Source organism: Marmota monax, unplaced genomic scaffold, assembly GCF_021218885.2.
Source record: "Marmota monax isolate L192 unplaced genomic scaffold, Marmota_monax_Labrador192_F-V1.1 WCK01_AAM20220418_F8-fsc00012, whole genome shotgun sequence".
Taxonomy (NCBI): Eukaryota; Metazoa; Chordata; class Mammalia; order Rodentia; family Sciuridae; genus Marmota; species Marmota monax.
In genome coordinates this window covers 29,966,600-29,981,470 of record NW_026695227.1, presented here as the reverse complement: position 1 = coordinate 29,981,470, position 14,871 = coordinate 29,966,600, and the positions used below count along the sequence as shown (strand labels likewise).

The 14,871-nt window shown below is 54.2% G+C and overlaps 1 protein-coding gene across 3 annotated transcripts; it reads right to left on the bottom strand.

Annotated features, from left to right (window-relative positions):
* Positions 1-337: 337 nt before the first annotated feature.
* Positions 338-13,484, bottom strand: Cacnb3 (calcium voltage-gated channel auxiliary subunit beta 3). Of its 3 annotated transcripts, none has more exons than XM_046435832.2 (13): positions 13,394-13,484; positions 5,435-5,557; positions 5,081-5,203; positions 4,549-4,664; positions 4,243-4,307; positions 4,011-4,030; positions 3,760-3,840; positions 3,549-3,607; positions 3,264-3,373; positions 2,847-2,998; positions 2,615-2,710; positions 2,346-2,495; positions 338-1,689 (listed from the first exon to the last, which is right to left on the bottom strand). In XM_046435832.2, the coding sequence occupies exons 1-13, from the start codon at positions 13,397-13,399 to the stop codon at positions 1,375-1,377; spliced, it is 1,416 nt and encodes a 471-aa protein (XP_046291788.1). In that variant the 5' UTR covers positions 13,400-13,484; the 3' UTR covers positions 338-1,374. The 3 variants fall into 3 exon arrangements, with proteins under 3 accessions (XP_046291788.1, XP_046291787.1, XP_046291786.1); XM_046435831.2 differs by lacking the exon at positions 13,394-13,484 and adding an exon at positions 12,249-12,439; XM_046435830.2 differs by lacking the exon at positions 13,394-13,484 and adding an exon at positions 9,308-9,543.
* Between the last annotated feature and the right edge of the window lie 1,387 nt (positions 13,485-14,871).

Below are 14,871 nucleotides of genomic sequence, written 5' to 3'. Positions count from 1 at the left end.
TACCCCTCAGAGCTGGCAAGTGCATAGAATTCAAGGTATAGCTGCTAATAGGGCTTTTCTGACCTGAGGCAGGGACAGTGGGAAACTGTAACTAGTTTCTTCCTCATCTCTCTATACAAGTCCCTTCTATGCTGCCAAATGTCTATAGACAGCTTGGATATGAGAGGGTGGGGAGTGCCTAGGAGCCCAGGGTCTCCTGAAGCTCCACCCTTTGCCTCTTCCCACTCAATGGGTCATTGGAGAGAGAAGGGAAGACAAAATACCTTCTGGTAGATTTGGGGCACAAGATGAGGAACTTGGCCACCTGAGCCCACAGATATAGAACACACACCCGAGGGACTGTGCATGGTGTTTTATTGATGACAGTGAAATGGGACAGGGTCTTGTGGAGCATGCTCTGTAGGTCACACACTAGAGCCATAAGGCAAGGGTAACCAGGTAGCCAGGGCCTCTGGGGGCTGTCCACTGTGTCCTATGTCTCCTCATCTAACCCTAACCTAACAAGCAGCAGCTATGAGTCAGGGAATATTTTGGAGCCCCCATCTTCCAGGAGGCATGAAGGGTGAGAACAGAAATGCCAGGATGCAAGGGCAGAAGGATGAGAAAGGCAAGGAGGCCCCTAAGCTGTTCCTCCCCAAAACTTCCAATCCAGGTTGGCTCCTGCTACCTTTTGGCTTGACCATGCTCCATGTCCCTGGTCCTGTCAGATGCTAAGCTTCCTGGAGGTGTGAGGAGGGCCTTTTTCTCCAAGAGCTTTGGTAGTGAGGTCTCTCCAGCCCCGCCTCACCTGCCTGCTACCCTGGTCTTGGATGTGGATGCCCCACTCCAACTGATGGGTGGAAGTACCATCCTGTTGGGCTTTGATTGTCTTGTTCCTAATGTATGGCAGTGAGGTGAATGGAGACCCTTGGACCCAAAGCACAACTCCTCAGTCCTATGACTATTAAGACCGTTGTTTGCTTGGGAATTTTGTTTCTTCCTTGTGCCATGTTGCCCACAGCCCCCACCCTCTTGTCACTATGAGGGAGCATCCCTTCCCTGAGTCTGGTGGGAAGGTCCCTGCTAAGGGGATCCTGGCCTGAGGGCACTGCCCAGTGGGGCAGTTTCTTGTGCAGGAGGCAAGGAAGGTGCCAGGGGTGTAGAACACACAGCTAGTACCTGGAATGGGAGCCTAGGGGGTCACTGTGCCCAAGAGGTGAGGGGTTCCCCTGCGTCTTCCAGAACCTTAGGACCACAGGCAGCCCTGGGACTGGGCAGGGGGTTGTGGGAGCTGAGCCTAGTGGCAGCCTAATGCCAGTCTAACTCCAACCTGCCTGGAGTGGGCATCCCAGCCAGCTGTGCCTGTGCCTGCCAGGGTAGGCCAGCAGGAGGTCATCAGTAGCTATCCTTGGGCCAAGGCCGGTTGCGCTGCCAGTTCCGGTCATTGTGGTTGTGCTCCGAGTCCTGGGCTAGGAGCCGGTCTTGGGGGTCATGCCCATTAGCACTGGGGAGCCCCGAGGTGTGTTGGCGGTGAGGCTGATACAGGTCCTGGTAGGTATCTGAATAGTCCTCCTCCAGGTGGCGTGAGCTGCGTTGTGAAGATCCTGTCCAGGCCTGGCGGGAGCTCTCGCTGGCCTCATCTGAGGGCATCAAGCTGTCCCGCTCCAGAGGTGAGTGCTCCTCGCCTCTCTCCCCCAGCAGCTGCTGGTTCTGAGGGCCACACAATAGCTCTAAGTGAAGCAGCATGGGATCTGGCTTCTGCCTCCCTCCCACCTCTGGCAGAGTGGAAGATTCTTCCCCTCAACTCAATTTACAGGTATAGGAGGAATTGGTGTGAGGAAGAAGCATGCTGGATTATCTTTCCTGGTCAGATAAAGAATATTGGAGCTTTTGACCTCTGCAAAATTCAGGCTCTGCCTCCAAAACTGACTGGGAGGAGGGTTTGGAGATGTTTGTTTCTTTCTTTCCTTCCTTTTTTTTTTTTTTTGGCTACTGGGGACTAAACCCAGAACCCAGAGCAGGGCTTTACCACTGAGCCACATCCCCAGCCCTCTGTGTTTCTATTTTGAGACAGGTTCTCGCTAAGTTGCTGAGGCTGGCCTCAACCTTGCAATCCTCCTGCCTCAGCCTCCTGAAGATAATGTTTCTCTTGACTCCCTAGAAAACAAATCTTTGATTACCCATCTTATCGATTTACTCTCAACCAGGAAATTCCTTGGTCCATGTGCACTAGCTTTGTACAAAGTGGAAGCAGAGCTGAGAGCTCAACAATCCATTGGCCTTCTGAACGATAGGGCAAGGAAAATCCTCTGGGCAGAAAGGGTATGTGGTTTGGCTGGCAACGGTAACCCATTGTAAATGGTTACCTGAAGTCCAGGGATGGCACTGGGAGGGCCCAGAAGTCCAGGGCCAGGGGCTGGGTGGTGGGTGGCCCTCCAGTAAACCTCTAGGTACTCAGCCAGGTGCTCACAGGCATCCTCCAGCTGGTTTTCATCCAGAATCACATCAAATGACTCCTGGGGAAGGAGGGTAAAGGGAAAATGTTGGCTTCCTCTTGGCAGCAGTCCCTGCCCATCTCTACCACACCTGCTGCCCTCGAAGAGTGGGTATAGAAACCGCTGACCCAGGCACTCACCGGTGGGCACTGAACCAGTTTATCATATGCCATCATCTGTACTGTCAGATGCTTCATTTGTGATTTCCCACGGGAGCGAATGAGCCGCTGGAGTACCTGCAGGGGGGGAGGGTGGAACACTTACGAGTGGTGTTCAGGGACAATCTCATACCCTAGGAAAGGGCCTAAGCAGAGGTGTGCTGCATGCTAGGGGGCAGTTCTGTGGGCCTTCCCCATGCCCCTGTTGACTTACCTTGGGTGAGGATACTTTGACAAAGACGATGATGGGGGCCAATGAGGTCTTAGCCAGCTGTGCTGGGTGATTGATGGTGTCGGCATCCAATACTACTAGCTGCAGGGATTTGGCCAGCTCAAATATACGCTCAATCTCACTCTGTACCTCAGCTAAGGAAAGGAGCACAGTGCTCTGTAAATAGCACCCACTATTTACTCCCAGGACTTTGAGGGCTCCCAAATGGCAATCTAGAAGGAACTAGAGGCCTGGACAGGCAGAAGACCAGGGAATTGAGTAAGGGGGTGGGTTCTTGATTATCTTGGGGCAGGCAGAGGAGACGGGCAGAAAAACAAGGAATGGGCAAGAAAAAAGGGAGAAGGTAGGTTCTCACTAGCTCTGGAGTGGGTAGAGAAGCAGGAGATGGGGACTCCTCACCAATGCTGGAACGGGCGGAGGAGCGCTCAATGATGGTCCTCTTGCCAGGATTGTTAAGCACAGATCTCTTTGCCAGTGAGAGGTCTGCTGTGACTCGGGTAATGGAGATCCTGGGGTAGGGGTGGGAAACCACAGCTGGCTTCAAACCTCAAACCATAAAAAGCCTCAGCCTCTCCTTACCCAGCTTTCTAGCTTTCCCTTTAGAGGAGACTTGCTCTAGGCATGGGGAAGTAGTCAATGATCTTCTCTCTGGTTCTCAGGTCAGGCCAGGCCAGGGCAGCTTACCTGCCATCAAATCTATGTTTGAGGAAGTCGAAGAGAGCCTTCTGCATCATGTCTGTAACCTGGGGGGAGGGCACAGTACTGATGCAAGCCCTCTTGGAGAGAGCAGTGTCCCCATACAAGGTCCCAGAGTTTTCTCCTTCCCACTGGCCCTGGGGCCTGCATATGGCAGTCTTGCCAGGGGTGACTCTTTGGGGTTGGGATTTCCTCTCACCTCATAACCTTTCAGAGAGGGTCCCACCAGCACCACAGGCCGCATGGAGGGCACCACATCATATGGGGGAACATGTTCTGCCTGCAGAATAAAGAAAATTATGGCCCTGGCACCAGCCTTATGCCTGAGTGGAGGGGGTAGTCAGAAGTTCTGGGTTCCCTCCCCTCTGTTCTGCCCCTCCAACAATGACTGCCCAGAAAAGTGTCCCTGTAGCCATGAGCCCCCCAGCCCATCTCCCTTTCTTGACTCACCTGCTTTTGCTTCTGCTTGGCTTTTTGGAAAAGGAAATAAAAGATTAAAGTTGGTGAAGGGAAAAGGCCCTGAAAGCATGGTATTCCCTTCCCCATGAGAGACACTGGGCTTCTCCCAGTTCTTTTGATCCCTCCACCAGCCCCTTCCCACACAGTTCACTGGGAGAATCCCCTTTTCCCCTGTGTCTTAGTTACCCATCTACCCAAGGTGGGTGGGTTAAGGGGAGACTACCTAGAGATGGAGGAGGGGAACGTCGGTTGCCAATGTCACTCAGGCTAGAAGGGTTCCCAGATCTCCTGAGAAGAAAAAAAGAAAAGAGAGTATAAATGTGTATGTTCTATGTTATCCAATAGTTGTATAAATGCCCACCCACTTATGAAAATGGAGTACCTGTGCTAAGTATGCATCTGTGGGTGTATGTGTGGTGTAAATAATGTACAGCTGGGTCTTTGTGTACATATGTGGTGCATTTGACATGTACTGTGGGCCAAGTGCACGTTTGGGGTGTGTGTTTATTGAGTTACAGTCTGCTCTCACCTGGCCTTCTGCTCCTGTTTGAGTCGGATGCTCTCCAGGTGCTGGGGGCTGGGGATGAAGGCGATGTCCCCACCCTCTTTCACTAGCCGCCCGATCCACCAGTCATTGCTGTACTTCTGGGGTGGAGCAAGAGGGGCAGTGAGAGGAGCCAGCCCAGGCCTCGGGCTGAGCTGGTCTAAGGAAAAGTAATGCCAGGGGCAGTGACAGGAGAAGGTGTTAGAAGGAAAGGCAGTCCGGGTCAAGCCACAGGATTTCAGAGTACAGCATCACAGTGGTCCCAGGGGACCTCAGAGGCAACTAATTTAACTGCTCACTTTACAGATATAGAAACTGAGGATAAAGCCAGGTCTCAGAATGGTAGAGACCTAGGGATCAGGTCTAGGGTGTAAAGGGTGTACAGGTGTATATAAAGGTAAGAATGGAAGAGTTTGGAGACTTCTTATTCACAGACTAAGAATTAAAGTAACAGGCATTGGGGGAGAAGCAAGAAAAGCAGATGCTAGAGGCTTTTTGGGGAAGGGGAGCTGATTACCTCTTTAATGTGCAGAAAATCTTTGGCCTCAAAGTTGACTCCAGAGCCTTGGACTGGGCACTCCTCATCCAGTACACCACAGTAGCTGACATTGGTCCTCACAGCAAATGCCACAGGTTTGTGCTGAAGAATTCAGCGGTTAGTACAAGGCACCCCTTCCAGTTTTGGCACACCATCAGGGGAAGGTGAGAGCTCCAGTAGAGGAGTTTGGTGTCAGCCTGAGCCTTTGCCCATTGCATGTGCACACACACGTACACACACACACTCATGCTCAAGTTTATCCTTCCTGACTCCACAGGACCCAGGACCCAGTGTAGGTTTCCCTCAGTCTGGCCTCCTACCCAAAAGGTATACCTTGGCCCTCTCGAGCTGCTGCTGAGCCTGGCTCTCCACTTCGCGCCGGGCACTCTCCCGGTCCTCTTCCAGGGAGACGTCTGAGTCTAGAGATGGGCGGCTGGTATAGGAGTCAGCTGAACCCTGGGATGGGAGAAAGGCTGTGACCCCTGGGCTCAGGTGTGAAGGACACCAGAAAGGCATCCTCTTAAAGCTACACTGGTGCCTCTGTTACAGCTTCTCCATCTCCCAGGGGGTAATTGGAATCTCATGCTGCTTCTATCCACTGAGAAGGAACACAGTGCCTCTGAACCTACAGGGAAGCTGGTCTGATCCATATACGCAAAGATCAGGGCCCCTTCCCTCCCAGCCTATTAATACTGCAGCTTTGTATAGAGACATCACTTCTCCCTCCTTTTTCTCTTCTCTACCAAGTCCTCTGAGACAGAGAAGGGAGATGATATGTACTGAAGATGATATGCTAGAGATAATTCTCAATCCAGGAGACCAGCCCCCACTTGTTCACACCAGCCTAAAAAGCAGCCTGGACATCATCTCTTAAGATGTTTGAGAAGAGTACAGCCAGGAACAGTCAAGAGACGCTGGTTGCCACCTCACAGGCCTGAGTGTCTGGATGTAGTCATTTGCCCTCTTAGGGTCCACCTTCCCTACTCCAACAAGGTTTTGAAGGCTCCCAAATGGTAAGCCCTTGCTCTTCTCTAGTGTGAAGACTGAGCTGTCAACTCCTGGAAGCTACCTCCCCTTTACTGTCCCTACCACCCACTTTCTTTCATTTCACACCTGCTGGGGCATATGGCCAGGTGTGAGCAGCAAATCAGACAGACTAAGAGGGCAATACAAAGCTATCTCCCTGGGCACAGCAAAGGCTGGGCCACACCTACCGCTTGGCCTATATCTCCCCACCCCTTTCCTGGGCCCAGGTGGATATCAGGCCCTGGAGGAAGACCACACTGGTGCCAAGCAACCCAGCTGAGGTAGTACAGGACCCTGGGGATGTGGGAGGGTGTCTTTGGTAATAATGAAAAGAGAGTCTCAAAGATCTTCCCATAGAAAGGATCTTTGAGCAAAGAAGGTGCATTTGAAGGGTTGCAGAGTCCACCTTCAAGGCCATAAGGGAGTTGTCCAAACTAATAAGAAGATCCAGAGTTAGAGTCAAGTGGTTGGAAGTTAGGATATCTGAGTTTTCCCTGCAAGTCTAGGGAAAATGAAATCTTGTTTTCTACCTCAGTTTTCCTCTTTAAGGGCAAAAGTCTGAAGGGATACTTTGCTCAATTCTGAGATGCCAGTGGCAGAGAGAAGGAAGGAGCTTGGATAAAGGGTTCCTGTAGGAGTGTGTGGGAGAAGAGGTTTTAGGATCCCAGGCTGAGGAATATTCATTCTGTTAAGCCTATGGGGCATGGTCACCTACAGAAGGCAGTAAAGGCTAGATAGACTCTCAGTGGAAGAGACAACATCAAGCACCTGCCCATTAGTCATGCCTTCTTCCTCATCACTGCCTTGGGCAAGAGGGCTGGTCAGCTTGGTGTCAGTCAGGGCCCTACAGCCTAAGCTAGAGATAACATCTATAGTAGACCCAAGGCATGGACACAGTTCAGGGGGAAAGCCTTTCATTTGAAAGGAGCAGAGTTTGCTTGTGTTCCCTATCTCTACTGAAAACAAAATAAGGCTGGCTTGGCAGCAGGATAATGAGAGGCTGAGCCCCAGAAAAAAACCTTTGTATAGAGTGAGAGTCCTCCTTCCCAGGAGCCTTAGAACACAAGTGCTAACTCTGTGAGACATTGCGGGCTGAGTGAGGGGACAGAAGCCAAAAGGACAGGAGGCAGGAGGCAAGGCAGGATGACCATTCACTTGGCATATGTCAGAGAAAGACCTCCTAGATGCCCAGCATGGTGCTGAGAGAGGAGTTCCATCTTTATTCCCTGCTGCCCAGGCTCTCAGCCTTATTTAGGGATCTTACTATCCCTATCTGGGGCATCTGACTTAGTTGGCCTCTCACACTAGGAAGGGAATGTCAGAATCTCTCCCTAAATATTTAATAAGTTGTGCTCAGAATGGAACCCCTCTCCATGATTCCAAAGTCCTAAGGGCTTGCTCATCTTTCACGCTCTGATATCACTTTGGGAAAGTCAGGGCTGTCCTAAAAAGCATATGTTGGGGTCTTACTTTCCCCACTCCCTGATATGCCAAAACAGCCAGAGGCTCAGTACTTGGGAGCTGCCAGAGTTGGCACAGTGCCCTGGTGGTGCCCCCCTTGCCTGGTGAGTGTGTGGGCAGGCTGCAGCTCCTCTCTTGCCTGGCACGGGGGAAGGAGAGGAGGGAGATGAGCCTGTGGATTTATTTAGAGCCTGATCTCCCTCCTACTGCTTCAGAGGGGGCCTCAGGGAGAGCAAGGAGCCAGGCAAGGGGAAAGAAGGTGGGGGAGGATGATCCAGGAACCAGAGGGGAACAGCAATGGGTCAGCAGGCTCCTCTCCAATACCATCCACGCGTCAGTCTTTTCCTTGCAATAGTCCTCGCCTTCTCACCAGGGATGGGAAGAGCCTCCTAGGGCCCTGCAGCCCCATTGAGAGGTTTGTTCTCAAGCTCACCTTGGCCCCCTGGGCTACACCAGCTGTCTCTTCAACTGTCAGAAAGAGGTGTCCACCAGAACCTTGAAAATCATCTGCTCTAGCTGCAATGTAATTAGCCCCAGAGGACCCATGGAAAATTCGGCCCAGAAGGAGCTCAGTCCCAGAAAAGGACTGACAGCTGCCTGGTCTGAGCCCCAATATCATCTATACTGGACCTGGTGGTGAGCGATGGGAGAAGACTTGACTCAATGGTGCTTTCAGACCTGGGAATGCTCAACCCTTCATCCTATCAGAGGCCCCCTCCGAGCCAGTTGTCTTTTACTAAGAAGGTCTTCTTGTGGGATGTTTGAGGGAAGGCTGGCAGCTCCAAGGGACTCAGGCTGCTCCCCACTCTTATCTTTCCAGGCATATTCCCTGCTCTCTGAGCTCCTGCTCCGGGAATCACTGCCTAATGAGCTGATTTGTCTCAGTGGGTCAGGAGATAAAAGCAAAGAGAAGAATTAAATATTTATTGGTTGCCTGGTTCTCTGAGCAAAGAGCTTCCTCTCCATCCCCAGGCCCTCAGCTCCTCTGGCCTCACCTCCAGGCCCTCCATGCTGAGCAGGAGCTCAGGACACCCGCTGCTCTGAGAAAGCCTCAGGAGGGGGCTGAGTAATGGATGGGGCTCAGTCAGCTGGGCCACCCATGTGCTGGATGTCCAGGTTTCAGCCTGGGAGAGAAACTGGGCTAGAGAAAGGGTGAGGAGAAAAGGCAATTCGCAGAGATGGAGAACAGAGAGGAATGATGATGCTCCTCAAGTTTTAGGATTCCTCTGACTGAAGAAGCTGGTACCCGACTCTCTGATGTTCTCCTAGCCCCCCAATTTGTCCTTTACCTTGAGGCACTGGTCTGGAGTGTCCCCCCTGCCCAGGAGCACCAATTTCTCTCCAACAGCAGTGTTTAGACCCCATAAAGCCAGAATTTGCAACTCCAGACATTGCGTGTTCCCTCTCTACAGCCTCAGTGTCTATAGCCTCGACCCCTTTCTCCCTCTTCCCCTTCTGCCCTGGGCTTTGGGGCCACCTGCTCAAATTTCCCCCAACTCCAGTGCCCCCTCCATACATTCCTACACCCCTTAGTCTAGGCCTGGGGCACTGGGAAGCCCCTGGCCTGAAAACCCATCTCTCCACTTTCCTAGAACGCCCCCCTACGCGCCCTGCCCCGCCACTGAGGCGTTTTTCAAAGTCCTGAACTGGGGGAAGGGTTGCAGGGAAAGGAGGTGTCACCCCAATTGCCCCACCCCCACCCTCCCCGTGGGCACTCACCGCCTCCGAGTCCTCAAACCCGGGCACGTAGGAGTCGTCATACATGGGGGAGTCCGGGTGGGGGAAGCGAGCGGCGCCGGGGGCGGGAGCGGCCCGGAGGCTGGGGCGAGGACAGCGGGCCGCGCCCGAGATGCCACGGAGCCCCGCAGCCCTGCGGGCGGCGGCGGAAAGCGAGAGAGCGCGAAGGAGGGAGCGAGCCGCGAAGACCAGCTGCTCGGAGCTCAAATCACCGCTCCCCCTCCCCACCCCCCAAACCCAGCCGGTCCCACCCCAAGCGCGGCTGAGGAATCTGGCGCCGGCTCCTACAACAATAGTGCCCGCCCACCTGACCCCCTCCCGGGAAGGCGGAGGCGGCGGGGGCGCCGCGGCCTGGGAGCGGTGGGGGTACTGGGCCCGGGAGGCGGCGGGCGCGAGTTGGGGAAGGTGGGTCCCCCAGCACCTCTGGGGCAGGGGCAGCGGGGAGGAAGGGAGGAGAGGCTGCGGGCGGGGCGGATCCGGGCGGGAGGAGGCGGGGCGAGGAGAGATGCGGAGACAGAGACGCTCAGCAACCCAGGAACTACTCCGCGGGGAAACAAAGGGCTGCCGCGGGGGGAGGGGAGGGGGCGCGAGGCAGGGAGGAGGCGCGACCTGAGCCAAGACCGGAGAGACCACGGGTGACGGGAAGGCAGGAGAAGACAAAAAGCAGTAATCGAGGCAGAGGAAGGAAAATGCGAAGACTGAGGGTCACAGGAGAAGCCGGGGAGGTGGATCGGGGGTGGGGAGGAGGGACGGGCAGCAGACGGGGAGAGTCCCAGGTGAGAAGGCAGTGTGTCCGGAGTGTTATCGCTCCCTATGAGACAACAAATGCAAACCCCGTAGTAATACTGGGGAGGAATCGGTTTGGCGACCCCAGGCCGATGCCTTGAAAGCAGCCCCTGTCTCAACAGATGCTTCGCCCGGTCTGTACTGGGCTGCAGCAAAAGGCGGTGTCGCCCAACCCTTGAGAAGGGGGTAATTTCCCAAGCCGGGTAGGCCCGTTACACCTGTTGAGCGGGAAGATTTCATCCTAGCCCGGCCAGGATGGAAGTTCCCTTCCTAAAGTCCTTGCCAAGGATTGTGCCAGGCATTGCCAAGGCATCTGTGGGAACTGGAGCAGGAAGGGGCTGTTTTAGGTGAACCTAAAGAGAAAGGGGAAGAAACCAGAGGATGGCGGTAGGTGGGTGAGACAAAAGGTGGGATCGTGGCACACTAGGGTTGGGAGGACAAAATAGCAAATCTCCTGCTTTGCAAAAGGTCCAAGATAGGGTGGGCACTATCCTAGTTCTAGCCACAGTTCTACTCTGCATCACTCAGTCTCCTTCAAAGGAGTACTGCGATTTGATATAGAGCAGCAGCCCTTGTCTTCAAGAAAAATTTCCCCAAATCTACCCATTTAAGTTTCCTCCTTTTTGCATTTCCTGAGCATAATTATTCATTTGAATTCTCACCACCTACCTGAGCACCCCAAGGGGAGGATGTGATAGACTTGAATTACCTTTGGAGCATACACACTTTGGTCTATGCTCTTGTCTCTAAACTCAGTCCTTTCCATTCCCAGTTTCTCATACCCAGGAGGGTGAGTTTAGGAATTTACTCATCCCTTTTACCGTTGGAGGCTAAAGGGAAATCAGAAAGCCAAAACTGTAATGAGTTTGATAAGATTCATAGCAGAAGGCACAGTGCATAGGAGAGAGAGGAAGATCACACAAATCAACTAACTTGCCACCTGTATCACTTCTTCCTATTCCCTTGGCAAGAAAAAGTGAAGGGGACTCATCTTCAGACTGTCAAATTTGTCTGCCCACACCTTTGAGTGGGCCACTTCAGCCCTTCTTTCTCCTGGGGTTGGCAGATAACTGTTGCAGTCCCTGTGACTGAGAATGCTGGTCACAACTGAGGGAGGCAGTCGGATTTCACAATTCCCTCTCATTCCTGCAGGTGTAGGGGTGATATATTGGTTTTTCTGTACTGAAAGGTCCCAGATACTGTCTTCACTTTTATGTCCTCTCCCAGTTCCTCACTGTTCCTTGTATCCTCCTTTTTTCTTCTCTCCATCCAGAGGGTAGAGAGGTGTGAAAGAGTGCCCTCCTGGGAGATGGTCCTAATGGTTCTCTCCCATCCCTGAATCTACTCTCCTGGTCTCTTCTTTTTGGACTCTCCCCATGCACATGGGGTTCTGGGACTGTAGGTAACAGAAGATCTGCCATTAGCAGCACTCCTTCCTCACACACATTGTTGCCTTCATCCCCAGCTGGGACAATGGTGTGTAAGTCTGCTCCTGAGGCATGAGTTGCCATGCTCACCACTCCCAGGAGATCGATTCAAGTTCCTCATATCTGGGCCCATCCCCTGGGTCCCTTTGGTGCTTCAGAGCCTCCCTTCCACCTCCCCATAATCCTTTCATTTCTCACCTCACCCAAACCTGCCTACTTCAGTTCTCATACCATACTAATCATGGATGCAGGACCTAAGAGGCAAAGCTGAAATAACCAGGTTTAGGAGAGTCTCTAGAATGCATTATAGCTTCTCTAAGCTGTGCATATCCCAATCCCCAGGCATCGAGTAGAGAAACTGAGGCAGGAGCTAGGACTTCTGGACTAAATGGAGATCGGTAGCATTCTAGCTGCTAGGCTGCCCCCAGGGAACTTAGAATGGGCACCAGGGGGAACTTGAGAGAGCCTTCCTATTAATCCAGCCCATTTTCTGGCTCCCCAATCAGTCCTCCCTCCCATTCCAGTCCCAATACTAAGGAGCTCTGGCTGCCCCTTCCTCTCTTACCCAGTGGCCCTTTTATCCTTGGCCTTACCTCTGGTTTCCCCTCCCTCTTCATGCTGCAGTCTCCCCCAAATGTGGGCCCTCTCCTAAGCTTGAAGCAGAGCTCTCCTCCCACCCACTGGGAAAGGGGGGGGGTGCCCGTAGTTACCTCGTTCAGCAGGAAGGTTGCACTGGAGTCAGAAAAAGACATAGACCGGGCTATTGGCTTCTCCCCCTCCCCCGGGCCAGGGGCTCCGAGGTGGGAGCAGGACCCAGCCGCTGTTCTGCACACTGGCTCCCGCCTGCACGCTTGGCCTCGCCCCACGCCTGCCCGACTCAGCCGCCTGCTCTCTTCCCTCGCTCCTGGTTCCTCCCCTTTCCCTCCTCCCTCCCTTCCCCCTCCCTTCCTCGCCGCCTCCCTTCGCCTTTCAGTCCTGCCTCTTTCCACTTCCGTCTCTCTCTACGATCCCTGTTCTCCGTTCATCTGGGTGCCTCCCTTTGTCCTTCCGTCCCGATCGCTCGCTCTCCCTTCCCATCTTCCCTTCCCCCTCCGCGTCTTCCTATACCTCCTCCCGGGAAAGTGTAGGGACCCTGGAGCTCCCACCGCCGCAGGCAGAAGGGCGGGAATAGTTCAAAGTCTGCCCTGGCACCTGATCTTTAGGAGAGGGTTCTGCCGCCCTGACCTTGCTTCCCGCGTTCTGCTCTTACACTCCTGTACCCCAGGAAGAAAGGCACCGCGATCCCAGCGGCAGCCGCGACCCCGACTTCAGCCGAGGGAAGGACCAAAAAGGAAGAATGCTAGCGTTCGGCTTGCTTGCCGAAGCTTCAGGGCGCCCCCTCAGGGCTCCAGAGAAGCCAAGTCCATCTACCCCTCCCAGGGGCCAGACCCTGGGGCTTCTGCGGGATTTATTTGGAGACAGTCCAGCCGCGACGCTCCCCGCTCCCGGGGGAATCTCTACCGTCTTCCCTCTTTCCTGGGTCCTGCACCCCGCAAAGGGCGAGGCGAAGCGAGGTGGCTCCTTCCCCATTGGTTGCAGTGCCTCCTGGGCTCCCTGGCCAGGTGTCTGCGCACGTCCTCCAGGTGGCTGCACCCACCGGGGGTCCTGTCTCTTGCCAGCAGGAGGCGCTGCCCTGACCTGGCGCAGCCCCTAAAGAGATCCCGCCGAAGCCTAGAATCCCACTCCCTCTCTCCGGGAACTACAGTCCCACCTCCAGACCCCCAGGAAGGGATCCGGGAATAGAGTATACTCTATACCCATTCCCGTGGGGCTCCTTTGAGGCACCCGCGGTCCCCGGACTCTGGACCATTCCTACCTCCATCCTGGTCTAAAGGGGCGTCCGGTTAAGCCGGGCAGCGGCCCAGTTGGGACTGGGCAGCAGGAGCAGAGTCTCGGGACAGCTTCTCGGGTCAGTACCCCTTCCCGCCCCTCCGGCGGGCACGTCAAATAGGACAAGCCCAAGTTCTGGCGGGGGAGGGAGGAGCGGGGGTGTAGTCCCAGTCGTCTCTCTCCCTGCACCCTTCTCAGCGGACCAACCTCTCATTGGTTCTTCCAAACCCCCAACATCCAGGCTGGACCCTTCTCCATACCCAAGACGGCGTCTGGGAGTGGGGGCGACAGACCCTCTCACGGTAGCAGGCCTGAGACTGAAAGACCTGGGTCTCCAACTTCACCTCAGCACTACTAGAACTCTCCCTTTCCCAGCTCCCCTTTAAACCCACTTCCTCTGGGGTGATCAGGACCCCCCCCCCAACCCTCTTATTCCCTGAGGATCTCAGGAGACTTGCTCTCCCTGTCTGCTCAGCTGTCCCTCCACTTGTCCCCATTCCAGAAGGAGCTACATTGTAGAAGAGTCCATTCTCAGAGCTCTCACCACCCTCAGCTCTTCCTTGGGCTGGATTTAACCTGGAAAGTGCTTTGTGAGGACACCGCCTCCCCTCTCTCTGTGGTCTAGTTAGAGGATCCGCGGATCCCCTAGGGACTGCCAACCCCCCCACCCAAGTTACTCAGCTTCAACCTTTCAGAGGAGATGTGTGTGTGTGTGTGTGTGTTCACAATGTGTGTGGAGGTTTTTTGTTTTGTTTTTGTTGGGGGGCTCTAATAGAGGGAGCAAAAGCTTTGCCTTTCATTCGGCAATAAGACCTGGAGGGAGAGAGGCTCCCCCTCCTTACCCCGCCCCCTGCTGCTGACCACGGCTAATGGACTAGCTCCTCTGGGCCTTGGGGCAGCTTGAGTTTCCATAGGAGAAGCAATTGTCCCTGGCTCCCTCTTCCCCTTCCTTCCCTCTACTCCCTCTGCCTGAATCCATGGTTAGAAACCATCTCCCCTCTTTAAAATAGAAATATCAATTACTTCTCCTTGAGCCTATCAGAGGGAATCTGAGGTGCACAGGATCAGTTCACATATCCATCTGCTACAGAAAAGATCGGAGCTTCAGAGCAACAACCAGGAGACCAGTCTCTAGATTCCCAAGCTGCCCTTTTCCAAGCCCCTTTGTGTGAGATGACCGGTAGGATCATTCCCTCTCTGAGACCTGTCCAGGACACACACCCCCTCTTCTTCCCTAAGGGAGGTCCCTCAGGTATCCCTTCTCTGGCTCTGACCTCACAGTATCTGGGCAGGGCATCCTAAGAGGGGCTTCTAGCATGGACAAAGTTAGGGGACCCTTGCTCTAACTTGCCCGTTCAGGTCCTGGACTTTAGCATACAAGCTGGAGGACTTTCCAGGCAGCCCATCCCTTCTCCCTGGATCCAACTCACCTTGTCCCCTGACCTCCCAGATTTCCAGGTTGTC